Source organism: Emiliania huxleyi (assembly GCF_000372725.1).
Source record: "Emiliania huxleyi CCMP1516 unplaced genomic scaffold EMIHUscaffold_464, whole genome shotgun sequence".
NCBI classification, from domain to species: Eukaryota; Haptophyta; order Isochrysidales; family Noelaerhabdaceae; genus Emiliania; species Emiliania huxleyi.
Genome location: NW_005198506.1, coordinates 14719 through 41544, shown reverse-complemented (window position 1 = coordinate 41544; position 26826 = coordinate 14719). Strand labels below are relative to the sequence as shown.

Here is a 26826-nt window from a genome sequence, read left to right as displayed (position 1 = left end):
GCATGTGGTGGAATACGATGGAGATGGGTAGCGCCATCGTTGTCCCCGCGATGATGTTGGAAGGCCAGCGGCAGGGACTGTCAATGCGAACCAGTCTAGCCGGAGCTCTAGCTGTACCGGGGCTGCCGCCGTCCTCGTCGTCGCCGCCGCCCTCGGCTGCCCTACGGCCCTCTCCGCCGCCGCCGCCGCCCTTTAGGGACCGCCGCCTCCGCCTGTCCGCCCACCGCCTTTTCTGCCGTCAGTTACAGCCCTTCGTCGCCGAGCGTCTGCCGCCCCTCCTCTGCCAGCCAGCTGCCGCGCGTGTCCAAGCATCTTGAGCCCGCTTCCCGCACCCCACCCCGCCCCGCAGGCTGATCGACTTTGTCCCCCGTCCCCCGTCCCTCTCATTTCAGACCCCGTACACCTCCACAAAGCGAATATAGCTGTTTGTGCACATCCAATGCAAGCGCCCGTCTCAACTTTCATGATGATGCGACTTGCGCAGGACAACATCGATCATGGACAACATCGACTACAAAGCGCAGGTCGGCTTCGTGCCGGCTGGCGACGGCGGCCGAGTCACAATCGTCCTCTCGTTTGCGTCGGAATCCCCTTCGCTCCTCGGAGCCGAGGTGCCTGTCTGTACGCATGTTCATCCTATCAGCGCGATCTTCCCTGTCCAAACGCCGCCGTATCGTCCCTGGCCCACAGGCGTGCGGCGCCAAGAACGCCCTCGTGAAGGACGTCCCCGCAAAGTCTGGCGCGGAGGCCGACGAGAGCATCCTCAAGAAAGACCTGGCCGCGGCAGAGGGGCCCGCCGCGGGCACGGTCGACTCGGACAAGGCCAAGGCCACTTCGCTCCTCGGAGCCAAGGCGGCCGCCCCGGCGGTGTGCGCCTCCCACCACCTTTCTCTGCACACGCGGGTATTGCGTGACATGGTAGTCCCACAGGCGGGCACTTATATTGATCCTGTGACCTCTGCCGCACGTCGCGTGCAGGGCATCGACGAGTGGAAGACCCCCTCCTCGCTCCGCAAGATCGAGCGCAAGGGCGAGTCCAACCTGACCGACCGCTCCAAGAAGACCACGAAGAGCCTCACCCCGATCGGCCGCGTCGACCCCAACGGGTTCGCGGCGCTGCTCGGAACGGACGTCGACGAGGAAGACCTCGCTGGCGTCGGCTCCGGCAACGCGTCTGTCGACGAGGAAGACCTCGCTGGCGTCGGCTCCGGCAAGGCGTCTGTCGACGTCGCCCCGCCGTCGTCGACCACGCCCTCGGCGCGTACTGCCTTGCCCGTGCAGCGCGCCCTGCTCGTGACTCACCCTCGTCCGCACTCTCCAGGGCACCGTGGAGGAGACCGAGCCGACCTCGACGCGCTCCGGCCTCCGCTTCGGCAAGTTCTGCTCGACGTCAAAGCTGCTGTGCGTCTTCCTCAGCGTGGCGTTCAGTCTCGGCTGCTCGGCCTTTGCTCTGTCGTCGTACGGCTCTGGCGGCGTCTCCGAGCTCCTCGAGTCGGTGTTCGTGCCAGACGCGGCCTCGATCCCGGTGAGCAACAGAACTTGAGATGGCTCCAAGCACGCCCTGACTCTCCGTGCGCTCGTGTACAGGTTCTCGACCTCCCCAAGCCATCGTGCGCCGGCGTGACCCTCTCGATGACCATCACCGGCCAGCCCAACGTGGCGGTTGGCTTCCTCGACACGAACACGAGCACGCTCTACCCGTACGAGCTTGCGCTCGTCGAATCTGCGTCGGTGAACGCGAGCGTCGCTCTGGATTGCTCCGCCGACGGCACGCTGCAGCTGCTCTGGTCCGCGGTCGACACGGACCGTCCTCAGGTGCTCTGGTCGCATGGCGCCAAGAGCTCAGCGTACCGCTGGCGCGCCGCCAGCCATCCCGGCCATCGCTGGCTCACAAGCGTCTCGATGGTCGACATCATGTACGAGACGCGTTTCGATGGCGGCGACGTCCTGGGCGGCACCTTCGAGCTCAAAGTCGCCAACTCCTTCCTTGAGAGCAAGTTCGGCTGGGTGGCAGGCAGCTCGACGATGGGCAGCCTCATCGCCGCCACGAGTCAGATCAAGCGGAGCACGGGCCGATGCCCGATGCTCTCGCAATCGTACCGCCGTTCCGACGACCTCGGTGGCGCTCACCTCGAGCATGCAGTCAAGCGCACAGACTTTCTCTACCAGACGACCATCGACGACCTCAATGGCGTGCCTGACACAAGCAACCACGAGTTCAACCAGCTGACCTGGCTCGTCAAGATGCAGGAGAAGGACGACGCCATGTACCTCACCCGCCACCACTTTGCGGACATGGACCTGCTCCGGGACCGCTTGACGTGCCTCGCGCCGCGCTACGTGTTCGAGTCGGTTCCTCCCGGGTTGCAGCGCAGCGAGGGCTACCAGTACGAGACGTGCCGCCGCCTCACAATGTCCGAGTACGATCGAGACGAGTTCGAGGGCTCCGACGGCCAGTCGCGGCTGCACGACGGCCTGCACTCGTCGGGCGGTGTGGACTCTGCCCTCTTTGACTACCCGCCGACGCAGTCCAAGGAGGACCACCGCATGTTTAAGCGCTTCTTGATGCGTCTCATGCCGCCAAACACGGGCTTTGGCAAGAACAACGGCTGGGAGCCGCCAAACCTCTCTGCCAAGTTTGAGAGGCTCGGCGCAAAGGGGCAGCTCAACATCTCGCACACCTTTGAGATGGTGATCAGCCTCGGCACGACTTGGGTCACCGGTCTGCCGATGGCGGACCACACCGCCATCGGGATCGCGCAGTCGCTCAAGTGCAAGGACAACACGCTGTACAATCGCGAGATGGAGAGCCGGCGCGGCGGTCTCCCGCGCGACGCGTACACCCGCCGCTTCGCCCACTGCGACGCGGTCGACTGGAAGAACCCGCGCAACGGCATCACGCGCGACCTCAAGTACCACTACAAGCAGGCTCCCATCGCCGACCTCGTGCGCCAGCAAAACGCGGAGACGTGGGGCAACTTCCTCGACCTGTACTCGTCGGAGATGCTCTCGGACATGGTGACGCAGCAGCTCGGCTTCCTCGCGACGCAGATCGAGGCGGCGGCGAGGCAGGTACTCGAGGACGACGAGATCAAGGCCCACTTTAAACGGGATCCGGAGAAGGCGCTGCTCGAGATCTTCCGCCTCGGCACGCCGAGCAGCATGTCGACGACGCTCGTCGACACGAAGAAGGTGAACGTCTCGTACGTGAAGCGACAGGCGCCCGACGCCTTCGGAGACTCCGAGAGGAGCGGCATCTTGTATGCCGGCACAGGTCTGCTCGAGAGGTATGCGCTGTACCAGGCCAACCGCGATCCACGCGCCTTCCAGCGGCCCAACACCTTCGATCCAGAGCGCCCTGATTGGCACAAGTCGCTCGTGTTCGGCGCTCCGCTCGACTTGTTCTACGAGATCGACCCTGCGACGAACGTCTTCCCCGGGTACAACATGAGCAAGATGCTCGGTGTCGACCGCTTTAGCGCCAAGGACGGTCACATCAGCCGTTATTACTGCCCCGGACAATACATGTCGATGGGGATCGCCGCGAAGGTGGTCGGCGCGATCCTCGAGAGCGAGGAGGCCAAGTATGTGACCCATCGCGAACAGTGCCTCGACAACGAGCGCGAGGCGCAGCGCCTCTTTGGCGAGTCGATCTATCCAGAGTACTCTGTGTGTGCCAACGCAATGGCGCGCATCGACGGACGCTATGAGAAGGGGGTCGGCTGCCAGCTATGGAGCGGCATGTGCTGCCGGTTCTGCGCACAGCTCGACGTCGACAGCAAGGAGTACGTGCAGCTCGTGCGGATGACGATGATGCGGACCTCGTGGTTCCCCGATCAGTTCCGTTGGACGGGCATCCCCACATACAAGTACTTCCTCGCGACGCAGCGCTACTGGTCCGACACGTCGCTCGTCGAGGTGACGCCGACGGGCAAGAAGAACTACTATAAGGGGCCCGAGGCCATCATGGAGTACTACTCGCTGCAGAACGAGTACTTCAACCCGCCGTCGTACCGTGTCTCCGTCTCGACGTACAACCTGACGAAGCACCACTTTCCCAAGTGGGACGCCGCCCTCGACGACGGCAAGCGCATACACTCTTGGAACTTCGACCCGGCTCAGACACTCGGCGTGAACCTCGTGGGTGCCGACCCGCCCTACGACTTCTCCCAGTTTGTGTGGGAGGACACGACCTCCATCTACCCCCTCAAGGGCGCGTACCACGACTTCCGCCAGCCCACACACGAGTGGATCGCCTCCGGCAAGCCCTCCAACATGGTGGATGGGTTCGGGGAGGCTGAAGAGCTGTGCCACCTAATCCAGGAGCGTTGCGTTGGCAATTTCTCGCAATTCGACAGCTTCAAGAGCTGCTACGAGTACATGGCACAGGTACCAAAGTTCAAGATCGGTTACTGCCCGCCCCTCGCCGGCAACACGCTCTCGTGCCGCTGGACGCACGCCATCCTCTCTCATGAGAAGATGCGGCCCGACTATCACTGCTACCACCTCGGCCGGGCCGACTGGTACGATCCGAATGGTAAGTACAAGTGCCACGACTCGGAGTGCGGCCATCGCGGTCTCGGTCAACCTGACAGGTGAGATGGCTGCGCCCGGCAAATTCACCATCACGGAGGAGCAGAAGCCTTGCCCGATTTGCAACCACTGCGTAATCATCAACCGTGGGTTGCAATCAAACATCCTTCACTGTGGCATGGGGCACTGCAGGGTCGCTGGCTGCCTGGCGCAATTTTGTTGGGACTGCGGCGCGATCATCGACTCAGGAGCCCGGATGACGCGCTCCGCCGCCTCCTCTGCCGCCGCCCATGCTGCACAGCTGGGGAGGGGCCGCTGTGAGAGAAGGCCATGGTGGGACGGTCATGTGAGGCGGCTGCAGCGGCAGAGGAGGTGGTAGAGGCGGCTGCAGAGGCAACGGGAGCGGAGGCTAAGCAGGACGAGGACCTGACGGGCGACGCCGAGGAGACGATCGAGATTGCCGACTCGGAGGATGAGGCGGCCGACCCTAGCAACGCGGTCGAGTTGGGCGGTTCGGGAAGCGACGACGACGACGCGGACCCGCCAGCGCCTCCGGCGGTGCGCGTCAAGACGGAGCAGTAGACCGATAGCCACGCGCCGGTGTGTTCTCTCTTAGATCTAGTAAGCTGAGGCACACAGATACACCCACTTTGCCCACGCCGCGTGCATGAACATGTGTGTATGTACTTTGTGTTTGTGAGGGGACCCTTCGGGGGAAAGAAAAGGAAGGGGGGCGCGATGCATCATCTGGCTCGCTGGGTGCGCTTCTTAGCTCCCCGGCCCTGGATGTGAGGCTGCCGACTGCACACTCGAAGTGCTCCACAAGGGCGGATAAATAAAACATTTTGGGCGCGTCAATTGGATTGCGGTTCCGGTTGCGCTTGCGGTTGGCTCCTTTCTTTCTCTTCACTTTTGTTTGAGAGGCTCCTCTCAATACTCTACTTCCAGTAGACCCGCTGGTATCTCTCTCTCCCTCTCTCTCTCTCTCTCTATGCCCATGCGAGGGCGCGCTCATCTCGCACGCGTTCTTCCGAACGGGTGGCCGAAGGGGGGGGGGGGGGGGCTCACGCCGCCTTGACGAAGTCGTCCTCATCGATCGGCCCCCAGACGTTCGTCTTCTTGGAGTCCTATTCAATGAACACTCCCACCAGTGAGAATGAGACTCATGACAAGGCCCCCAGACGCTCGACTTCTCGGAGTCCTGCAGCTGGATGCGGTACGCGTTGCCCTGGTCCCATGTCTTGATCACCACGCCCGGGCAGTAGCCGTCCGCCTGCTCACGCGGCCGCCGCCGTGAAGAGACGCCGTTCACGGCCCGCGAGCTCGGCGCGCGGGGGGCGGAGGAGTCGCCGCGGCCACAGTGTCTCAGACCTCTCGAAATCTCTCTCGGCGAACCTCGGCGAACCTCGGCGAACCTCGGCGAATCTCGGCTGGTCTCGGCTAGAGCGCGCCTCGGCCATGTCCTTCCCCACCCGCGCGCGCACCTTGTCCCCAATCTTGAAGCGCAGCTGCTCGGAGCACTGGCACTCCTTGAAGCCTAGAAAAGAAAAAGAGCACACCCTCGTCGCCACGTCTCTTTGTTCGGAGCAAGCAGCGCTCCTCCTCGAGGCAAGGAGGTCCGCTGGGAGATAAGGGGGAGATAGGGGGAGATAGGGGAGATATGGGTCGTCTCGCGGTGCGCCCTTGAGCACCCCTCCTTGTCCAGGTCTTCGGCTAATCTCGGCCAATCTCGGCTAATCTCGGCTAATCTCGGCCCTTGAGCAGCCCCTCCTTGTCCAGGTCCTTTCCGATGAAGACGAAGCGGTTCTCGCGCGTCTCGTTCGGGCCCCACCTGCTCGCGGGCGCATGATCGGCCGAGATTCGCCGAGATTCGCCGAGATTCGCCGAGATGCAGCCGAAGTGGAGCCGAGGTGGAGCCGAGGTGGAGCCGAGGGGCGTCCAGCGTCCAGCTCACTTTGCGTTGATGAAACCGCCCGAGAAGAGCATGCCGACGCCCTGGAAGACAAACTTCTCGTCCATGCCCGCCACGGACAGCACGCCCTTGTAGCGGAACAGGTTCGCGCCCATCTCCTGGAGGATGTCCGAGATCCACATGTTTAGCGTCTCAATAATAATTAGTAATAATAATTAGTAATAATGATAATAAGACTCTCCTGGATGATGTCCGAGATCCACATGTTCAGCTTCTTGACGTTGAGGAAGCCCTCGAACTTCGCGCTCGTGGAGGAGACGCTGTTGTCGTGCTCGTGCTCGCCTAGAAGTGTCTAGGAAGTGTCTAGGAAGTGTCTAGGAAGTGTCTGTTGTCGTGCTCGTGCTCGCCTAGAACTGTCTAGGAAGTGTCTAGGAATTGTCTAGGAAGTGTCTGTTGTCGTGCTCGTGCTCGCCTAGAAGTGTCTAGGAAGTGTCTAGGAAGTGTGTAGGAAGTGTCTGTTGTCGTGCTCGTGCTCGCCTAGAACTGTCTAGGAAGTGTCTAGGAAGTGTCTAGGAAGTCTCTGTTGTCGTGCTCGTGCTCGCCTAGAGCGCCATCAGAAAGAATGGCGGTGAGAAGAAAGAACGACAGGACCACAATCACCGCGTGCTCGTGCTCGCCTAGATGACAACGACAGGAGTGGCGATAAGAAATGACAAGAGCGGTGGTGGCTGAAAAGAAGAACGGCCGGGTCTCGCCCGGTCCATCTCCCGATATCTCCCGATCTCTCCCAATCTCTCCCTAGGTCTCGCCCTCGGTGTTGAGGAACTCGGGGTCCATCTCCCGATATCTCCCAATCTCTCCCAATATCTCCCTAGGTCTCGCCCTCGGTGTTGAGGAACTCGGGGTCCATCTCCCGATATCTCCCAATCTCTCCCAATCTCTCCCAATATCTCCCTAGGTCTCGCCCTCGGTGTTGAGGAACTCGGGGTCCATGTCGAGCGTCTTGCGCAGGTCGAAGGAGGAGATGCCGATGAGGTCCTTGGGGTCGACCTGAGGTAAGGTAAGGTAAGGTAAGGTGAGGCACACTTCTCCACACACACGAGGTGGTGGGGCAAGGGCCAGGCTGCTCCCTCGCGACTCCACGTCTAGACGACAGGAGCTGGCACGGCATTCAAAGTGCAAGGCCCAGTGCGCGTGGGTGGGCGGAGGCGGAGGGGGGGGGGGGGGGGGGTGTCGACCTGCCCCTTCTCGCACCGAAAGATGGTGGCGCTCGGGTTGAGCTTGCGGAGCCGCTCCTCGATCGCGGGCAGCTCGGCCTCGGGGACCTGCGTGGGGGAAGACGCCGACGTGAGGGCGGGAGTACAGTATTGTGCAGCGTCTTCATGGCACCGCGTGAGTACAACGGAGAGGAGGGCAGGAGTACAGCTGAACACGTGGCCCTCTCGGGCGCTGGTTGGGAGACAGGAATCCGTATTCTGCTTCTGGGCACGAGATATGGGGAGATATGGGGAGATATGGGGAGAGACAAGAAGGCGTATTCTGCTTCTAGGCACGAGATATGGGGAGATATGGGGAGAGACAAGAAGGCGTATTCCGCTTCTAGGCACGAGATATGGGGAGATATGGGGAGAGACAAGAACACGTTTTCCGCTTCTAGGGTCGGGGACGAGGTCGGTCTTGTTGAGCAGGATCCGGTCCGCAAAGGCGACCTGCGGGCACGGCGGGAGGAGGCGGTGGCGTGGACGTGTCGTGGACGTGTCGCGCCGTGAGCACGCGTCGTGGACGTGGCGTGGACGTGTCGCGCCGTGAGCACACGTCGGGGACGTGTCGTAGGCGTGTCGTGGGCGTGTCGTGGACGTGTCGTGGTCGTGAGCACGCGTCGTGGACGTGTCGTGGGCGTGTCGTGGACGTGTCGTGGGCGTGTCGGGGACGTGTCGTGGACGTGTCGTGGTCGTGTCGTGGTCGTGAGCACGCGTCGTGGACGTGTCGTGGGCGTGTCGGGGACGTGTCGTGGACGTGTCGTGGACGTGTCGTGGGCGTGTCGTGGTCGTGAGCACGCGTCGTGGACGTGTCGTGGACGTGGCGTGGACGTGTCGTGGACGTGTCGTGGTCGTGAGCACGCGTCGTGGACGTGTCGTGGGCGTGTCGCGTGGACGTGTCGTGGACGTGTCGTGGACGTGTCGTGGACGTGTCGTGGACGTGTCGTGGGCGTGTCGGGGACGTGTCGTGGGCGTGTCGTGGACGTGCCGCCTGCTCCGCCGCCTCCTTCTCGACGCCCTCCACGGGGAGAGGAGCGGAAGACGAGTGCTAGTCCCACCCCTACTCCCGCTAGCAGCCGCCTGCTCTGCCGCCTCGTTCTCGACGCCCTCTGGCTTCTCATCGTCGATGCGCGCGAGGATGTGCTTTGAGTCGCAGACCTAGGAGTATGAGCCGTCGTTATGGAGTCGAGTGGACTCGGAATGGCGTGGAGGAGGAGGTGCGTTCGAACGCAGACCTATCATCGTCAGGGAGGGAGGCATCGCGCTGCTGCCACTTGCTCACAGGAGGAGGGGCGTCGAGCCGCAGCGCCGTGATGATCGCGTCCAGAGAGAACTTTGCCTAGGTCAATTATGTGCCTCTGATTAATTTTATAATCGTTGTTTTATTTATAATATATCACTTTGCCTGGATGTCGTCGTCCACGAAGAAGGTTTGCGCCACCGGCGCGGGGTCGGCGAGGCCTAGTCAGAGGAAAAGTACGCCCTGTCGTGGTTTCCCATTCATTGGGACTGGAGAGTCGGGAAGGGTCGGCGAGAAACGACAGCTGGCCACGTGTGGAGAAGAGATCTGCGGCGCACTGCGTCTACATCTCGGCTGCATCTCAGCTGTACTCGGCGAGATCTCGGCCTGATCTGCGCTAAAACTCGGCTGCATCTCGGCTGCATCTCGGCTGCATCTCGGCTGCATCTCGGCTGCATCTCGGCTGCATCTCGCCGGTCGTCTCGATGATGACTGCGTCGAACTGCGAGATCTTGGAGTAGAGATTCTTGAGCGCCACGACGAGGTCTCCCCGCACCTGCAGTGCAGAAGGTTCCGAGAAGGTTCCGAGAAGGATCAGAGGTGTGTGGTGTGTGTGTGCGCGCGTGTGTGCGTGTGTGTGCGTGCGTGTGTGTGTGTGTGCGTGTGTGAGTGGGGAGAGAGCGGTGTGGGGCGGTGAGAGAGAGCTTGAGGAGGTGAGAGCTGCGGCGAGAGGTTTGTGTGTGTGCGTGTGTGTGTGTGAGAGAGAAGAGGTTCTCCGCTGCACCGTGCAGCAGATGCAACCGTTCATCACCTCGATGACCTCCTCGTCCGCCTTTTCCGAGAGGATGCGCTCGTCGACGCCGACGTCGCCAAACTCGTTCTCGATGATCGCGAACCGCAGCCCGTGGTTCGGGTCCTCGAGGATGTGGTTGAGAAGCTGCGGACACGGGTCGGCGCGGCGTCGCGCCGGGACGGGACGCTCTCCGCTCTCCGCAGCGTGCGGCGTGTGAGCGGACGGGGCGTGGCGGACGGCGTGGCGCAGCGTGGCGGTGGGCGTGGCACGCGGAAATCGCGTGGCGGCGAGGGAGGAGGTCTCTTCTGCCATGTCCTCTCACCGTCGTCTTTCCGCTGCCGAGGAAACCGGTGAGGATGGTGACGGGAACCTGAGGCGGCGAGCACAGCGCGATCAGGCGCGGCGGCGGCGGCGGAGGAGGAGGAGGGCGATGGCGGGCGCGACAGCGGTCGGCAGAGGGGGCGCTCCTTGCGCGACGACATGTCCACGAGCGTCTCTGTGACTGATGGTGGGGTGCTCGAGCCGTGCGGAAAATCTTATATATTAAATCGAAAGACCAGATGCGTGCAGCTGTGCAGCACCTGGCCCCGACGCGAGCTCGATCGCCTCGTCATACTTACTGAGTGAGTCGATCGGGAAGGCCTCAGCCCTCGGGCACGCGACGCGTTTGCCCTGTACTCGACTCGAGTAGACGCCGTTCTTGCTTGACGCCCTCATCGGCTTTGCGAAGATGGTGGCCGAAAAGTCGGAGCCAGACCGCTTGTAGATTGAGCGTGGTGGGCACGCCGCCTGCGGCGGGCGGCGGCCGGGGCGTGTCGCGGATGCGTCGCTCGTGGGACGTGTCTCGGACGTGTGGTTTGGCGCGGACCACATCGGACGTGTCGCGCGCGCGGACGCGTGTTGCGGACGTGTCGCGCGGGGACGTGTGGTGGGCATGTCGCGGACGGACGTGCCGGGGAGCTGGTGGTGTGTGGCCAGGCAGACCTCTGGCACGCCCGGGCGGGCGAGTGCGAGCAGCATCGGCGCCGGCCATGTCTCCCGCAGCCGCGAGCGAGCGTCGCAAAGAGGCAGCGTCGCGGTGTACTCCTCGAGATCTCTCCAAATCTGCCCTCTGATTAACCTAGCTTAATGGGGAAGTCGGTGCTAATAGAGACTAATAGGGCCCGGTTTCCGCACTGTGCGCTGCGCGGCGCACGGGGTGCCTCCGGGGGCCCCCGCCCCCCCCCCCCCCCCCCCCGGAGGTTTAAATGAACTCCCTCGATTCCTGTCCCGTAAGGTAAGGTAAGGTAAATTTCTCCCCCCCCCCAAAGGGGGGGGGCAAGGGGGGGCGCCCTGTGTCCTGACGGACGGAAAGTGCCGCCTCGGGGGGCCGCCCCTTTAGGAATGCTGGCCAGTTCCCCCGCCCCTTCTTCCGCCGCCGCTTCGGTGGCTTCCGCCGCCGTTGCCACCGCCACCCCCCCCCCCCCCCCCTCCCCAACCCCCAAAGCCACCACCCTCGCCGCCCTCACCGCCGGTGCCGCCCACTCCAGCGCCGCTCTAGGGTGAGGAGTTCGGCGCAATGAGCGCGGGGGTGGAGGAGCTGCTGATGCGGGTGGCTAAGGTGGCGGGCCGGAAGCTCACGTGGTGGCAGTACGACCAGACGTCGTGGTCGGCGCGCGAATGGATGCCGTTTGCGCTGCAGCGACTGTCGGTGCAGCTCTGGACGGCGCTCGCGGACGAGGCACAGCGCGCCATTGGTGCGGCGTCGCGCGACCGCGAGGGACCGTGGGGGGGGGGGGCTAGCGGGATGGGGGGCTCTAAGGGGAAGGGAGCGGGGGGCGCCCAGTAGGGCGCCGGCGCCCCAGCGTAGAGGGCCTCGTGTAGCCCTCCTTTTGGTATAACACAACAGCGCGATCTGGGGCGGGGCATGGGGTGGGGCTACATGCGCTCGCGGGGCTCCCCGACGGGGCAGGCCTCGTGCTGATGGACCCAGCCGAGGTGCCCGACCAGTCGGAGTGGCGCTGACGCGCTGCGCGCGACCACCAGCCAGCTTTTGGCGGCGTCGAGGACGGTGCGTAGATCGCGCCGCCACTCTCCGGTCCATCCGGAATTTTGTCGTTTTAGTTAGCACTGCTGCTGCAGACAGGGCCCGCGTGACCCCATGCCCTTCCCATATCTCGTGAGCTGAGGCGTGGCGTCACCCCGGTGACCGCCCACAGGTGGCGGATCGCGAGCGCGGCGGGTGTGCCGCTCGAGCGGACCAGGCTGAAGCCACCTCAGGACCCCACCTCGAGCCGGTGGCGCCACCCGCGACGCTGCCCGCCTTAGCCGCGCCAGCCACCTGCTCGCTGCAGCCGCAGCGCGCGGTGCCCGACCACCGGCGCGCCCGCCCGCTCGCCTTCTCGCGCCGCCTCTCGGCGCGCAAAGCCGCTCACACACCGCGTACTCAGCCATCGGCGCGACATCACTCCCGCGCAGGCACCTCGCGACGGGTCGGCGCACTCGTGCGGCTCAACGCAGAACTACGGAGCGACCTCCGCCGCGGCTCGGCGCTGCCCATGGCAGCAACAGGTGCCGCCCCACCACCCGCCTGCTGCCTCTGCCTCTCTCAGCCATGCGACCCCTCCGCCAATGCACACCTCAAACGCGACGTCAGATCCCGCTGCGACTGGCAACATTCGCGGCGATGAGGCCTCCGCCAGCACTGATCGTCACAACTCGTCTGTTAAGCTACACGTTTTTGCCCTCTGCAGGTGAGCGGACCGCTGCAGTCGCGGTGGAGCCGCGGGGTGGGTGAGGGAATGACCTTTTGGCGCGGCGCTGCTATGTGCCTGCGCGCTCATGGCGCCTTCAGGGGTGCACCTGAGGCGTGTAGACTGCGGGGCGCCGCGATAGCGCGGCGCCGACGGTTGTGTCGCGCACTGTCACACCCACGACACGGTCACAGTGTGTGTGCAGTGCGTCCACTCCGGCGACCGTGACGCCGTCGGCGCTCGTCAAAAACATCTACTGTGGAGCTCTAAGTGTGGTTACGTGTTGTACTAGTGATGCTGCACTAGGCGGCCCGTTTTTAGCAAAAAGCAGATTCCACATCGCGCGTGGTCGTCGAAAAACCGCATGTTCGCCCGTCTTGGACCCTCTTCGTACGGCTCCAAAAACCGTTCCTTAACGACGGCTACGCGGCCCGGCGGTCGATCTGCGCCTTCTCAGCGGTGGAGGGGATGTGGGCGGTACGTGCAGACTGCGTGGTCATGCGACGGTTTGACGAGTGCGACTCCCAGCGTCGACTGGCTCCGGCTCAGGTCGTGGGGCATAGCTCGGGTGTAAACGGGGTCTGGGGAGGAAGCCCCAGCGGCCCGCCGCAGGCGCCGCCGGAGGCTGGCCCGCCGCAGGCGCCGATTTTTTGGCGTTTTTTCTCAAAATTGAGGGATTTCTCATCTAAATTCTCATCCAAAATCGAGCTCGCTACGAGCTCTCTAACTGCACAGCATCTCCTTGTTGAGCCTAGCGGCGCCCGTATCGCCCACGCCCATATTCCTTTTTCTTGCCCTTGGCCCTTGCTGCACTCAGCCGCTCAACCTCCGCCAGTCTCTCCTTGCTCGTTGCTGGCGCTGCCGCCCCCAGTACTGCGATTGCAGCTCCTTGGCATGCCGCGCCGCCTCCATCTGCTGTGCTTCCCACGCTGCCGCTTCCTCTAAAGCAGCGCCGCCACTAAGCGGCGCAACCAAGTTCTCGCACTGTTTGCATGAGCATGTGTCCTGCTGGTGCGGCGCACAATCCGCGCGCGGCGAGTGAGAGTAGAAGACTGACAGCAGGAGCTGCAGGAGCTGCAGGAGCTGCGCAGATCGGATGGGTGGTTGGTCGTAAAATTCTGTTTTGGGACGTCCCTTTTACGCGACGTCTTTGGGATTCATTCCGCGTCATCCCCTGCGCCTCCACGAGCGGGCGGCCAGGCCGCAACGGGCTAGGCAGCGGGCCGCCCATCGCCTCGCGTTTGCGTCCAATGGCACGTCCAGCAAAGGAGCTCCTCTCCTGGCAAGACCTCGTCCGGAGCGGTCGCCTCTCGCGAGCCCAAGACAGGGAGGATCCTGCCGCGCCTCACCTGCGAAAGGTCCGTGTCAAGCATCTAGTTGCGCAGCAAGCAGCCTACACGCTCCGCATCCGCATGCCGTGCACTCGCACGGGCGGCTGCAACGGCTGCATCATCGCGCAAGATATGTCGGCAGATCGCGGCTCCACCCGGACCGGCCTCGTGCTGGTCTGGAATGAGAGGCGGCACAAGTGCGCTCTCCGACTCGAGCAGCTCGAGGCGCCTTCCCCTTCTGCCGGCATCGCCGCCACACAGGCGATCGACCCGCCAAACACTGTCACGCCGGGAGGGCCGCCTTTACCACAGACGGCGACAGCCACGCAGGCGGCTGAGGTGGACACCGGGGCAGTCGCAGAAAGAGCAAAGGCAGAGGAGCCCGCACTGGCACCTCCGGTGGCAGAAAAGCCGAGCAATCCTGACGCAAAACCAATACCCAGAAAGAAAGAAAACGGACCTCCCAAGGGAGGGATGGGAGGTACTCAGATGTATGTATGTATGTAGGAAGGTGAAGAACAGTCAGGCTCGGACTGGACACCGACGCGGTATGGGTGGACGCAAGACAGATGATGACGACACGCACGAGCGACACACAGACGCACGAAACAGGGTCGCTGGCACTTGGAGCACTTGGAGTGCAGTCAGTAACCTCACATCCAGGGCCGGGGAGCTGAGGAGCGCAGCGGGCCGGATGATCGGTATCGGGCTACGGGCTAGAGAGCCCTGACCCCTAGCTAGGGGGGTGGCGCATTCGCAGGGCCATAACACGTCTCCGAGGGATGGTTCTGCGCTGCCGGGTACTTGGGGGTTCCCCTTAGCTGCGGAACGCACCCTCTTCCTGTATGTATGTATGTAGTAAGGTGAAGAACAGTCAGGCTCGGACTGGACACCAACGCGGTATGTATGGGTGGACGCAAGACAGATGATGACGACACGCACGAGCGACACACAGACACAAACAAGCTCACAAGACACACAGCCAGCGGGCTGCCACACATCCTGAGTGGGCGTACACATCACTCAGGCCACGTCCCCCCTGTCGCCCCCCCCAGCACTCCAAGGTGCCAAGAGACAAACAACAGCACAACAACACAGACAGGCGACAGGGGCGAACGTGTGAGACTAGAGCAGGCTTGCTCCGCCTCTAGCAATCTCGTCGCCGGCCGCAAGGCACGGACGAGACCGTGTGTGGGGTCTTGTGAGGTTCTTCCTCGTCCCCCCATGATATTTTATTTCCGTGCAAGTCTCTCGTCGACGGCCACGAGAGCGCGCTGGGCATGGCGTCACCGCGCCGCGAGTTGGTCCCTGCCGACGAGGACGAGACGAACGGGCTGATGGACGAGGACATAAAGGCGCTCGAGCACTCGCGCAGCAAGCTGCGCCGCCAGCTCGGACTCTGCGCTCTGGTGGTCCTCGCGGGCGTCGGCATCGTCTTGCATGGGAGTCTGTCCGAGGCCGCGTCGCCTGCGACGCTGCGCCTGGCAACGTGGAACATCGCCGCCATCAACAACAACCCCTTCGAGTACTGGATCACGCACAGCGACCCCGACTATAATACGCTGATGGCCGACGTGCAGGCGCGCCCGCAGCGCGCGTGCGTCCACTCGTGCGTCCACTCCTTATACTGTCAGACCGCACATCGCAGAACCGCAACGCTCATCCTCTCTAGACGCACACGCCCAGCAGCGTGCGTTCGCTTTGGGGTGCACCTTGAGCCAGCCTCTCAGGCGTTCGTCGACGCGCCGGCGGAGCGGGACGTGCCCGTCGAGGAGGTCTTTAGCGAGAGCCGCTGGCAGGAGCGCATCGGCGCTCAATGCTGCCGCGCGGTGGGTGGTCGCTCACGGCTGTCGGTGTGAGCAGGAGCTTAAGGCGCTGATGGCGGCAGAGGGGTGGGACGTGGACGGCACGGAGGCGCGCTGGCACGAGGACTTTCGGTCGCGAAAGATCATCTCTGGCTTCCTCAAGGACCGCTGTAGACACACACACACACACACACACACACACACACACACACACACACACACACACACACACACACACACACACACACACACACACACACAATATAGCAGCACCGCCACCACCAGCACCACCACCACCACCACCACCACCACACACACCACTGCTCACGAGTGCACACCACACGTACACGCTCGCCCTACCCCAGGACCGCTCCATCGGCGAGAAGCGGCTCGCCTCGATGCCGGACCGCGTGACCAACACCATCCACACGCGCGGCGGCAGCGTCTCGTGCCGGCCGACAGTGATCAACTGCTACGAGGGCGATCTGGGCAGCGGCGACAAGTGGTGGGTGGAGTGGAAGCAGTTCATGTTTGCGACCCAGCTTGCGACCGGAGACGGCGACAGCAAGACGCGGCCGGCGGCGATGCTCAAGCCGATCAAGCGCGCAAAGTACCCGGCGGTGAGTGCGGAGGAGGAGGCGATGAGCCTTCCGCTGCAGACGCTAAGCCAGGCCATCTTCGACGCCATCCTCGTGCACATCGTGAACAGCGTGTCGCCCAGTGGCCGGTGGCAGCAGCTGCGGCAAGAGATGTGCGACGCGCTCAACCGGCACAAGGACACGCGCACCCTCGAGATCCTGCAGCAGACGTATGGCACAACCGACGCGGTTTTCCTGCAGGAGGCGGCAGCCTCCTTCCGCACCAGCGCAGCAAAGCGGCTCGGCGGCCGGTACATTGTGGCGGCGCCGTCGACGCTCGACACGTCGCGCGACCAAAACTCGCTGCTGCTGCTGCGACGCGACCTCTTCCTCGAGGCGTCGCTGGTCGACCGCACGGAGGAGGTGATGAAGACCTTCGACAGGAATGTGCCGGTCGCGCCCGGCGACCTGTTCGTGCTGCAGGTCGACGACACGCTCGGCCGGCCGTACCTGCTCGCCTCGTTCCACGGGGACACCAACGGCCTGGCCACCATCCCCGTCCTGGAAGCGGTGACCGCCCTCGCCGCGCGCATGCCCGAGCGGCGACTGATCTTCGGCCTCGACGCCAACACGTATGAGCACGAGGCGCCGGGCAAGCAGGACGTGCTCGGGTTCGCGCGCGCGTACGTCGCGAAGGGGCTCACCTCTTGCTGGGGCGACACGCCGGACCCGACGAACCACACCACGTACAACGCGCGCACCTACCTGCAGGCCCAGCTCCAAAAGGCGGCGAAGCAGTCCGAGACGGCGGCCAAGGGCGACAAGAACCCAAAGGACTTTTTGCTCTTCTCTCCGGCCTCCTTCACGGTGCGCTCGACCACCAAGGACAACACGGGGGAGAGGCGGTACGTCGAGGACATGGTCTTCCCCACGCTGCAGTTCCCGTCCGACCACGGCGTGCTGTCGACCACCCTCGAGGTGCAGCCGCCGAGGCTGAGCCGGTACTTGAGGCCGAGCTTGCTGCACCGGTGACGCGGGCGGTCTGGGCTGTGGAGCCGGAGTCGAGCGTGTCTGCTGCAGCCGGCCACAGCCTCGCTCTGGTAAGCGCCGTCGGTGATGACCTCGCTACGAGCGCTTTTGCGGGCGACACCTGCCAGTGCCGCACACACACGACACAGACACACCTGCCCCGCTGAGCTTAGCTAGCAGGGGGCTGGCTGCCAAAATCTGGCTGTTGGCTGGGAGGGGGGGGGGGGGGCGACCGAAACGCGCGGGGCCAGACGTGTGTGAGTGTGTATATGAGAGACGGGTGTGGGCGTTGTCTACGGAATGAATTAGTGGCTGTGTAAAAAACACGTTTGCCGCTCTGTCCACGCGAGACCTCCATTAAGATTAACTGCCGTCGAGCGCCCCCAGCGCGCTCCACGAGGCCGGCAGCGGCGCCTCGAACTCGAACGCCACGCCGTCCACCACGAGCCGCAGCAGCGACGCGTGCAGCGCCATGCCGTCAAAGCCGTACCGCTCCTGCAGCTGCGCGTTGCGCCGCGGGTTGCCGTAGCGGCGGTCGCCTGTTTTCGCACCCCAATCTGGGTAAACAGGGTCTCCCCACACCTCGGTGGGCCGCCGTAGCCGGCGGCCGCCAAAGATCGGGCTTCCGGCCGAAGCAGCGTGCCTCCGGATCTGATGCGTGCGGCCACCTATTCACAGCGCGTGTTGCTCGCTTGTGGCAGCTCGATCCGATCCCGGCTGCCAATCTCGCCCACCGACGGCGAGCGTGAGGTCGGCGCTGGCGAGGAAGCCGTTGTCGCTCACGAGGTCGTAGGCCGTCTCTGCACTCACCTACGGGAAGGCTCGGGGAAGGCTCGGGGAGGCTCGGGGAGGCTCGGGGAAGGTTCGGCCCTCGCAGCTCGTTCTCGGCTCTGCTGTTCGCGGCTACGTCTCGCCCGCTCCGCCGCAACCCCGCGAGGGTTGCGTCGGCCCTCGGCGCGGTTGGAGAGTGCGCCCGCCCATCTGCCGCGCCTCGCCGGCGGAACTCCCACCAGCACACCGCGGTACTGCTTCACGGCCGTCTCCGCCAGAGCTGCCTGAAGCGCCGCCGCCGCCTCGGGCCGCTTTGCCAGCAGCAGCACGCCGGACGTGTCGCGGTCGAGGCGATGGACAGGCAGCAGCTCGCCGTAACCGTCAGCACGGAGCGCCGCCAGCAGGCTGTCGCTGCCTTCGTGTACGGTGATTCCGGCCGGCTTGCTCGCCGCGAGCCAGTCGCCCTCATCAGAGAGCACGAGCGACGCGGCAGGAGGGCAGGCACGCGAGGGCGCGTGCGATGGGCGCAGCGAGCCAAGCAGAACGCACAGCATTTCTGCGCAAAAGATTTCTGCGAGTAGGAGGCGCGCCCAGCGACGCGTGTCGGATGGAGTCCGGCCGCGGGTGGCTGGAGGATGTGAACTGCAGCCCTGTGGCGAGTGTCTTGTCTGTGTGTCGCTCCTGTGTGAATACGGAATACGTGCATTTTGGGAGCTTGGAATACGGCGTATTCCATGGAATACGTGCTCGGACACCGACGTGCAGATGTACCTGTTCGAAACCTTCGGCGGGTGGTGCAACGCGGTCAAGCGGCTGTTCTATTATCTACCACACTGCCAGATGAAGGACAAGGTGCGCAACAAGCTCTCGAAGCGGCAGCACGAGGACGAGGCGAGCTGGTCGACGCGGTCGTGGCTGTCGCTGCAGGCCCAGCGCATGTCAGTCGCGCTGCAGCTCGCGGCGTGGCAATTGCCGCCAACCCGTTCGAGCGGATGAGTTTGCAACACTCCCTGCAGGGGCTGAGCGATGATCTAGGCGCGGAGGACCCGAGCGATCCGCTGCGCCGCAACGCGACGCGGTGCGGTGTCGACTGGTACGACGCGCCCGCATGCCAGAGCACGGGGCTCTGGATGGCCCAGCCGACCCAGCCAGCGGTCAAATTCTTCGAGCATTTCCTCGTCAAGCTACAGCGCTCCTGCGAGTGGGAGCAGAGCCTCTTCAATCGTGCCCTTGGTGATATGGTCCCCTCGACAGCACCAGCCATGCGATGGATCGACGCCCTCAACTATGCGGTGTGGAGCAAGGCGGAGTACGCCAACTATGGCGTCGCCACGGCACGTCGCGCCCTGCAGCTGCCAGCGGGACGCGTCGCTGTTCACTTCGGCTACGTCCCTCCCAGCAACAAGAGCGAGATCATGGCGGCCGGAATCTGCAGCCTCGCCAACCAGCCCGCGGGTGCTGCGTACCCCGGCGAGGCTTGGACCGACGCTGAGGCGAGGGACGCCGGATGTGCCGTCGTGTCGCAGTCGTATCTCTACGTTGAGGGCGGTGGCGCCGTCCGACTGCCCGACCTCACCGCCGTGTCGCGCGGCGTCATCGTGCGTTTCAACTCGGAGATCTCCTCGCTGACCTTGGACCGGCTTGCCACTGTATCGGGGCCGCTCTCCGTGCGAGAGAATCCGCAGCTGGAAGTGATTAAGATGGGCAGCCTCGGGACCGTTCGGGGCGGCATCACGGTGCGTCGCACATGCACCGCACCTAGGCACTCGATCCGGGATCCCACACCGCACACTTGAACAGTCAGGCCAAGGAAGCCCCCTCTCTTCTTCAAAGCTGGGTGCTGTCTCGCAGGTAACTGGCAACGTCCAGCTAGCTTCCCTCAGGTTGCCTCACCTCGCCTCCGTCGGGGGCTATATCGACGTAAGCGAGAACGGGCAAAGCGGGGCGTGGCTCTGCGAGCTAGGGGAGTACGCTGGCAGTTGCTCCCAGCAATCGTGATGTTTGTATGTGAGAGAAAAAGAGAGGTTCAACAAATGGGGTGGGGATTTTCGCACGGCCGGTCCCTCGGCGGCATACAGCACTGCCAGCCAGCCTCTTCCTCCTCCTCAAGGGCTGTACTATAGGCCATATTGCGCCGCCTCCTACTGGCAGCCGGGCGGGCGCGCGCCGCGGGCGCCTCGGCGCGCGCACGGCTCGCAAAGTTCGAACGAGTACTGCCGCCCGGCCGCCTCAAGGCTGCCGGACGGCAGTACTCGCCTCGCAAGGCGCGCACCGGCTGCTCTGGCTGCTGCGCCGGCGGCCGCTGCGCTGGCCGCTGCTGCGCCGGCTGGCGGGCGGCACGGCCGCCGGCGGCCGCTGCGCCCGCGCCTTCCCTCGCGGGCCGTCGCGCCGCGCGCGCCCAACTCTGATGGTACACGGCACGCGTCGTCACACAGCCGCGCGGAGAACAGGCGGTGCTGTGCGTGAAGCGCGCGCGATCTCGTACTTTTAAGGCTGGATCCGGCCATTCCAAGGGTATACCTTTGAGAATCCCCAGCGTCCCACCCTCCTAGTCACACTCTCAATATCTCGACTCTCCAACACGAAGTGCTGCGATCGGGGGTGGCCCTGTTCTTTTTTCTTTTCTTTTTTGGGTCTTGTGGGCACGGTGACGAGGCGCTCCTTCACATCGGCACCGCCACCGGGACCAGATCCAGGGTGGGTAGGGTAGTACGCCCTCATTGTGTTTTGTAGTGTTGATGCGCTCCTTCATGATGTGCATGCAGATCTTACCTTACCTTACCCCACGAACGAGGTTGCGAGGCCCGTGCGCCACCGCCGGGCTAGCCACCCCCGTTGCTCATGAGGGGCTAGCCTCCTCCCCCGTGCCCGCTGCGCCAGACCCCCACCGTAGCAGAAGATTATGTCCCCCACCCACCGCGGCCCCGCAATCCCCCCCAGGCCAGCTCCGGGTCAGTGGCCGTGCCCCGCACCAGCGGTGCTGCAGTGCTGATGGTCGAGAAGCACGAGACCGATTGCCACGGTGCCCACGCAAAAGGCGGCGAGGCAGAAGACACGCTCGGCGGCGCTTTGCACGCCCTCGTACACGCGGGGCATGCACTCCGCCGCGCCAACTTGGAGGTAGACGCCGCCGCCAAAGGCGAGGAGCATGCCCACAGCAGCGTCGTCAATGGACACCGAAAAGATGAGGACGGTGCCCCACAGCACGCCCGTGCCGGAGACGAAGTTGAGGAGGAGGGCGAGAGGCACCTTGAGGCCGCCCTGAGCGGAGTTCGTCAGGATGAGGAAGTCGGAGAGCTCCTGCGCAATCTCGTGGAAGATGGTCGCGGTGGCAATGCTCCAAGCCAGAGAGCTGCCGCAGTAGCGGAAACCAGTGGCCATGAAGATGCCGTCGCAAAAGTTGTGCATCAGGTCGCCGATGAGAACGCCGCTCAAGACGCGAATTCGGTTCGTGGGGTCGGCGACGGTGATGGACTTCGGTTCCACCGGGCACGGGTCGTTTGCCTCCACCTTGCGGCAACAGCAGGTGGACAGTAGGCCAGCCGGGTCTTGGGAGGGCGAGCGGCGTGAAGCGCCTTCGCTGAAGGAGCTGGCGGCCAGGACGAAGCGAAGGAGCTGGACGGCCAGTTCGAAGAGTGAGGGCGCTATGAAACCGAGCAGTACCATTGAGCCCCAGCGGGCGGTGACAACCGACTCGTCTTTGCTGGAGGTGCCGACGAGGTGGGTCGCCTCGAAGAGGATTAGGTAGAAGGCGGCGGCGAGGAGCGCGCCCGCGGCGAAGGCCGACATGATTATCAGGAAGCGGCGCTCGTGCCGGTGATATAGCTTGCGCAGGCCGGGCCCCAAGAAGACAACGCCGGAAAAGGTGATGCAGTTGACAGCAAAAGCGGCGCCGATGCCCTCCGCCCACGGAATAGGGTCGTCCGGCGCCTCTGGAAGCTCGGCAATCGGCTCGAGGTTCGCGCCGTCGAGCGTCTTGAGGTAGTGCGAGTCCTGCTCAAACGTGATAGGCAGATTGTCTGCGAAGACGCCGAACTGCCGCCCCGGAACTGCCATGCGGTACGTGGTCTGCCAGACTCCCTCGTCAAAGATGAGGTCGCTGCACGCTTCGGCGCGCAACGTATCGCCGTCGTGACGCTCGTCGCACGTCGAACTGAGCAGCAGCTCTGCCCGGCTGCGTGCGTCTTCAAGAGCCGCGACCGTGGTCCCGTTGAGCTCGAGGACGGCCATCCTCATGCTCGGCGCGGCGTATGAGCCATCAACCTTCTGGGAGATCCATCCGAGTGTGGGAGCCTCCGTGATAAAGCTCCCGGCCCACACGAGCGACATGACCAGGTAGAAGCTCGCCTTTGCGTGGATTCAGGCAGCTTGGCGTGCAAGCAAGAATTCTACGAGCCGGAATCGTTCTCGAGGTTCTCGAGGTGGATATCCTTTGGCCGCGTTGGGTAGCGAGGATTGGTGTAACCCGAGCCACGGAGGCGTGTTTTCTGACGGCCGACCGTCAGTGCACGGAGTTGCCCCTTCTCCGACTGCCCCGGCTAGTTCCCGAGTTTCGCGGGAGTGACCCCATGCGTCAAACCCGAGACCTAGCGCGGGTGGGTTGGAGGGAGCTCGCCCCGTTCCTCCCCATCGGGCCGCGTGAGCGGCCACGCCTCGCAGATTCGTTTTCGCGCCTGGGTCAGGCGCGCGGGGCATCCCCCGGGTCGCTCGACCAGCGATCCGAAGAGTGGCCGCTATGCGAGGGAAAGAGCGGGGCCCTCGACGCCTCAGTCCGGCCCTCCGAGGGGGGAAGGGAAGTGCGGGGTCCCCACGGGCGCCTCAGTTCGGCCCTCCCGAGGGGGGGAGGGGAGCAAGGGGGTGGGGGGATCGGGGCGGTGGGGAGGGGTCTCGGGTTTCATGTGGCTAAAGCTTGCCTTTCGGGGAGGGGCCTCGGTACAAGCGAGGCAAGCTCAGCTCGACATCTTCCCCTCCTCCCCAGAGGCAGCGAGTAGGCAGCGAGAGGAGGTCTCGAGCGCCTATATGAAGGTATGTGAGATGGTGATGGGAATGGGTGGTCGGGCGGGCGGGCGGGCGGGCGGGCGGGCGGGCGGGCGGGCGGGCGGGCGGGCGGGCAAGCAAGCGGGGAGCGGCGGGCGGGCGGGGCGGAGCGGGCGGGCAGGGTTATCGGGGGAATCGTGTCCACAATCAGCGGCAGCGGAGCAGCAGCCGCAGCAGCAGCTGCTGCAGCAGCAAGCAGCAGCCAGATTGCTGCCGTTGTCTGCGCCGCGATCCGCCGCCGCGCCGCCGCGCCGCCGCCGCCTGCGCTCGCCGCCGCCTCGTAGACGACTCCTCTCGCGCTCAAAGAGCCGCGCAGCGGGCCGCGAGGTTGAGGTCAGAGAGCAGCAGGGTTGAGATCCACAAAATCGGCCAAATTTGAGGTTGCTCGAGAGAGCCTGGAAATGGTCCCGCGCCGTTGCCCCGGTGCCGGCGCATCACGTCTCAGCCGCGATGGGCCGGTTCCGCCGCGCAGTCGAGCAGCAGGAGCTCGGAGGCAACTTTGTCGACAAACTGGTCGAGCCAAAAATCAGCGAGGAAGCGGCACCGGCGGCACGCCGGGACGAATCCGGACTGATCACATTGTTCGGCACCGCGGCGGCGAGCCGCCGCGAGCCCACAGGAGAGCTGGGCGCCGCGGCACCAGACCGCGCCGCCAGCGAGGCGAGAGCAGCAGTCGACCGGCCGTGACATGGCAGTTAGACGGCGGGTATCCTACTTGAGTATTCAGCCGGAATCGGGGTTATGGGGGGTTTACGAGGTGTGAACGTGAACAGAGTAGCCAGATCGCTGTCGATCGTTACGGCACGCATGGGGGGCCTCCCGGACGTATGATCCTAGCCCAATAAGCTCCACGGAGCAGATTTGGATTTTTGACAGAATTAAATGCACTGCCCCCGCTCGGTACTAATAGTCGTAGTTTTGGGGGCGGCGCCCCTCACGGCACCACACTGACGCCGGACAGCCCGAGATTAGCCTAGCAGTGAGTGGGAATCGCCTGCCGGTCGGCTTGGCACGAGCCAAGCACTTGGGTGGCCGTCAACCGAGTCCGAGCGGCGCCTGAGGTGGGTGCCACGGCGTCCGCACGAAGGCGTGGCGGGGTGAGGAGCCAGGGGTGGTGAACACCTCCCTGACGGGAGCGCGGCGCGCCGGATGGTCCGCCGAGGCCGCCGCCGCCCCGGCGGCGGCGATGGGGGCGGCGGGGCCGACCCGGCCGGCGTTTGTCGGCTCCACCTACAGAAGTGCACAGTTTTCCGCGCCAGCACGTACTCTTTGCCGCCTACAGGGAGAGCCCCAGAGCGACCACACCTCGATCTTCTTGGGCGGCAGCTGTCCCTGCTCGTCGCGACGTGTGCACACTCTGTGTACCCAGGCACACCACAGGGCGCGGTGTCTAAACGGCATGATGTGGGGCAAATCCCAAACGTCTGTGCTCTGCAGGCGGTGTCACTGCACATTCAACATGAGTCCTGCAGCAAGCGCCGCAGTGCCCGTTTGCATGCCTTCTTGAGGGTCTTGAACCCCTCCTCGACCCTTGCCTCGACGTTCGCCTGGTATGACCCGCCGGTCCCTAGTGCAGCGGGGAGGCGGTGACGGTGTGCGTGGGCGTGTGAATAGGCGGCTCGGGGCTGTGTCGCACGACAACACGCACATGTCCCGGCGCAGAAGCGATGCCCTGTCGCGCCGTACTGAGGGCTCTGCTTCTGCTGGATGCCCTGTATGGTCGGGGTGTTCTCCTTGGACGGGTCGCCGTTGCAGCCCCAGTTGGGGTCGTTGCTGGTCAGGTTGAGGTAGATAGCCTTGGCGTGTGTCACAACCGGCGGGTTGCCATCGCTCTCAGAGAATCCCGGCAGGTTGAGGTCGGGGTTCCACGACGAGCACCCAGTGATCTGCCAGATACCGCGCATCACGCAGCCGCTTCCCGCGGAAGAGTCGAATGGATGGCCGGAATCCGCCGTGCACTCCCCAAAATCGTACGACTCGCTCACTGCGATAGCCAGTGCAGGAACACACATCTTCTTCATGTTTTTGTAAAGCTTGTTCTTCGTGCAGACGTTGTCACCGGCCATCTCCGCGTATGCCTCAAACCACTTAGAAGCAACATCGCGAAAGGAGAGGCAGTGCTGCGGTGCACTTCCTCGGGCCTGGCGAATGCTGTCGCTGTCGTCGTAGGATCCTGGATCATAGCTGTCGTAGCCATAGCTGATGGGCTGCGGGCCGAAGCCCAGCATAGCGGTGAGCAACGGGAGCATGCTGGCTCGGCGGGCTCGGCGGAGAGCGGCTCGGCGGGCGGCTCGGCGGAGGCGTGCCCGGTAACCGAAAACCGAGTGACGTCAATGATTACATTCAGTTCCGTCGAGATTAGCAGCAAAGAACGGATGCTCAGCTGCTTAGCTTCCCGGCCTTGGAAGACGGCCCAACGCCTGGGTGTGATGTTATCAACTGCACTCCAAGTGTAGGCGCCCCCGACCGCGGATTTAAAAAGGGCGCGGTTGCGGGGTGCGGTGCGGTGCGTTTGTGTGGTGTGTGTCCTTCGCTTGTCTAAAAACAACAAAAATGCGGGAAATTAATTCTTTTCTGGGATCCCATTCGTGGGAGCGCATTCTGAGGCGGGATGTACCAAGCGAGCGATGGAAAACCGCACGTTCTGTCGGGCTCGTTGATTTGCTCTCTGCTGTCACGTCCGCCCTCCCCGGCCAATGAGCCTCTCTCCCTCCTCTCCTTGACCGACGACTGCTTCGCATCCGTCCTCGAGAACGTTTCCGCGCCGGAGCTCCTCGTGCTCGGCGCAGTCTGCAGGCACAGCATCGGCACCCCAGCCGCCGCCACTGCCGCCGACGATGATCTTACCACTGCTGCAAGGCACCTCCGCGCGGCTCTCGACGACGGCGCGCACTGGGAAGGCGCCTTCCGGCGCCGCTTTGAACCCGTGGCCCGCCTCCTCTTCCGAGGGGAGATGCCGCTGCCGCCCGTGCGCCAGCTGCCCGCCCGCGGAAGAGGGGGCGCCTGCTGGAGGTTGCACTACCGCAGCTTCCGGCGGTCGTGGATGGAACCGGGCGGGCACGGGCGGCTGCTGCTCTGCATTCACGGGCGAGTGTACGACGCGACAGAGTACATGCTAGAGCACCCTGGCGTTCGCCTGCTGAGAGCACGCCGACCGGTGTGAACGGGTCTCTTCACACCTCTACGCTGGGGTGCCGGCGCCCTACTGGGCGCCCCCCGCTCCCTTCCCCTCAGAGCCCCCCATCCCACTAGCATTCCCCCGCGGTCCCTCGCGGTCGCGCGACGCCGCACCAATGGCGCGCTGTGCCTCGTCCGCGAGCGCCACCCAGAGCTGCACCGACAGTCGCTGCAGCGCAAACGGCATCCATTCGCGCGCCGACCACGACGTCTGGTCGTACTGCCACCACGTGAGCTTCCGGCCCGCCACCTCAGCCACCCGCATCAGCAGCTCCTCCACCCCCGCGCTCATTGCGCCGAACTCCTCGAAGAGCAACGCCTCCACATGGCACTTCCCCTCTGCATCCGTGTACTGGCCCTTGACAGCCTCAACCGTCCCGGTCCCCGTCCGCGGATCCCACCGTCCCACCCTCCCACCCCTCGGGTTGCGGTCACGCACTCGTCAGAGGCCCAACTCAGAGGTTCAACGAGGAGGCGCAAACTCGAGACGGAGACGCGAGCTCCAGACCGCAGACCGACGCGACGACCACGGGAGGTATTTATGATGTTGGCATCTTAGAGAGAGAGATTTTTATTGTATCTTATGGCAGCCTGCAGGCATCGCGCCGGGGGTTCTTCTTTCTGAGTCG

At 64.2% G+C, this 26826-nt stretch overlaps 6 protein-coding genes across 6 annotated transcripts; 3 read left to right on the top strand and 3 right to left on the bottom strand.

The window, feature by feature from the left end:
- The first annotated feature begins 3737 nt into the window (after positions 1-3737).
- On the top strand, positions 3738-5166 carry EMIHUDRAFT_370547 (hypothetical protein). Its single transcript, XM_005768219.1, has one exon. It carries the CDS (start codon positions 3742-3744, stop codon positions 4597-4599), a length of 858 nt encoding a protein of 285 aa, XP_005768276.1. The 5' UTR covers positions 3738-3741; the 3' UTR covers positions 4600-5166.
- Positions 5167-5435: 269 nt separating this feature from the next.
- EMIHUDRAFT_419514 (hypothetical protein) lies at positions 5436-10245 on the bottom strand. Its single transcript, XM_005768218.1, has 16 exons — positions 10205-10245; positions 10060-10107; positions 9729-9881; positions 9419-9500; positions 9110-9165; positions 9014-9043; positions 8785-8862; positions 8113-8154; positions 7684-7770; positions 7411-7495; positions 6687-6787; positions 6488-6603; positions 6288-6364; positions 5985-6070; positions 5735-5806; positions 5436-5660 (listed from the first exon to the last, which is right to left on the bottom strand). Exons 1-16 carry the CDS (start codon positions 10217-10219, stop codon positions 5598-5600), a joined length of 1191 nt encoding a protein of 396 aa, XP_005768275.1. The 5' UTR covers positions 10220-10245; the 3' UTR covers positions 5436-5597.
- Positions 10246-16711: 6466 nt separating this feature from the next.
- On the bottom strand, positions 16712-18537 carry EMIHUDRAFT_459247 (hypothetical protein; the record flags this gene model as incomplete). The annotated part of the gene is made up of 5 exons (XM_005768217.1): positions 16712-17363; positions 17466-17751; positions 17824-17880; positions 17947-18022; positions 18142-18537. 4 exons carry the CDS (start codon positions 18535-18537, stop codon positions 17576-17578), a joined length of 705 nt encoding a protein of 234 aa, XP_005768274.1. The 3' UTR covers positions 16712-17363; positions 17466-17575.
- Positions 18538-18823: 286 nt separating this feature from the next.
- Positions 18824-19981, top strand: EMIHUDRAFT_245518 (hypothetical protein; the record flags this gene model as incomplete). The annotated part of the gene is made up of 3 exons (XM_005768216.1): positions 18824-18925; positions 19000-19719; positions 19835-19981. The coding sequence occupies 3 exons, from the start codon at positions 18824-18826 to the stop codon at positions 19979-19981; spliced, it is 969 nt and encodes a 322-aa protein (XP_005768273.1).
- A 754-nt stretch (positions 19982-20735) lies between these two features.
- On the bottom strand, positions 20736-22296 carry EMIHUDRAFT_445527 (hypothetical protein). The gene has a single exon (XM_005768215.1). The coding sequence runs from the start codon at positions 22217-22219 to the stop codon at positions 20936-20938; it is 1284 nt and encodes a 427-aa protein (XP_005768272.1). The 5' UTR covers positions 22220-22296; the 3' UTR covers positions 20736-20935.
- Positions 22297-25615: 3319 nt separating this feature from the next.
- Positions 25616-26243, top strand: EMIHUDRAFT_370537 (hypothetical protein). Its single transcript, XM_005768214.1, has one exon. It carries the CDS (start codon positions 25632-25634, stop codon positions 26181-26183), a length of 552 nt encoding a protein of 183 aa, XP_005768271.1. The 5' UTR covers positions 25616-25631; the 3' UTR covers positions 26184-26243.
- Positions 26244-26826: the final 583 nt, after the last annotated feature.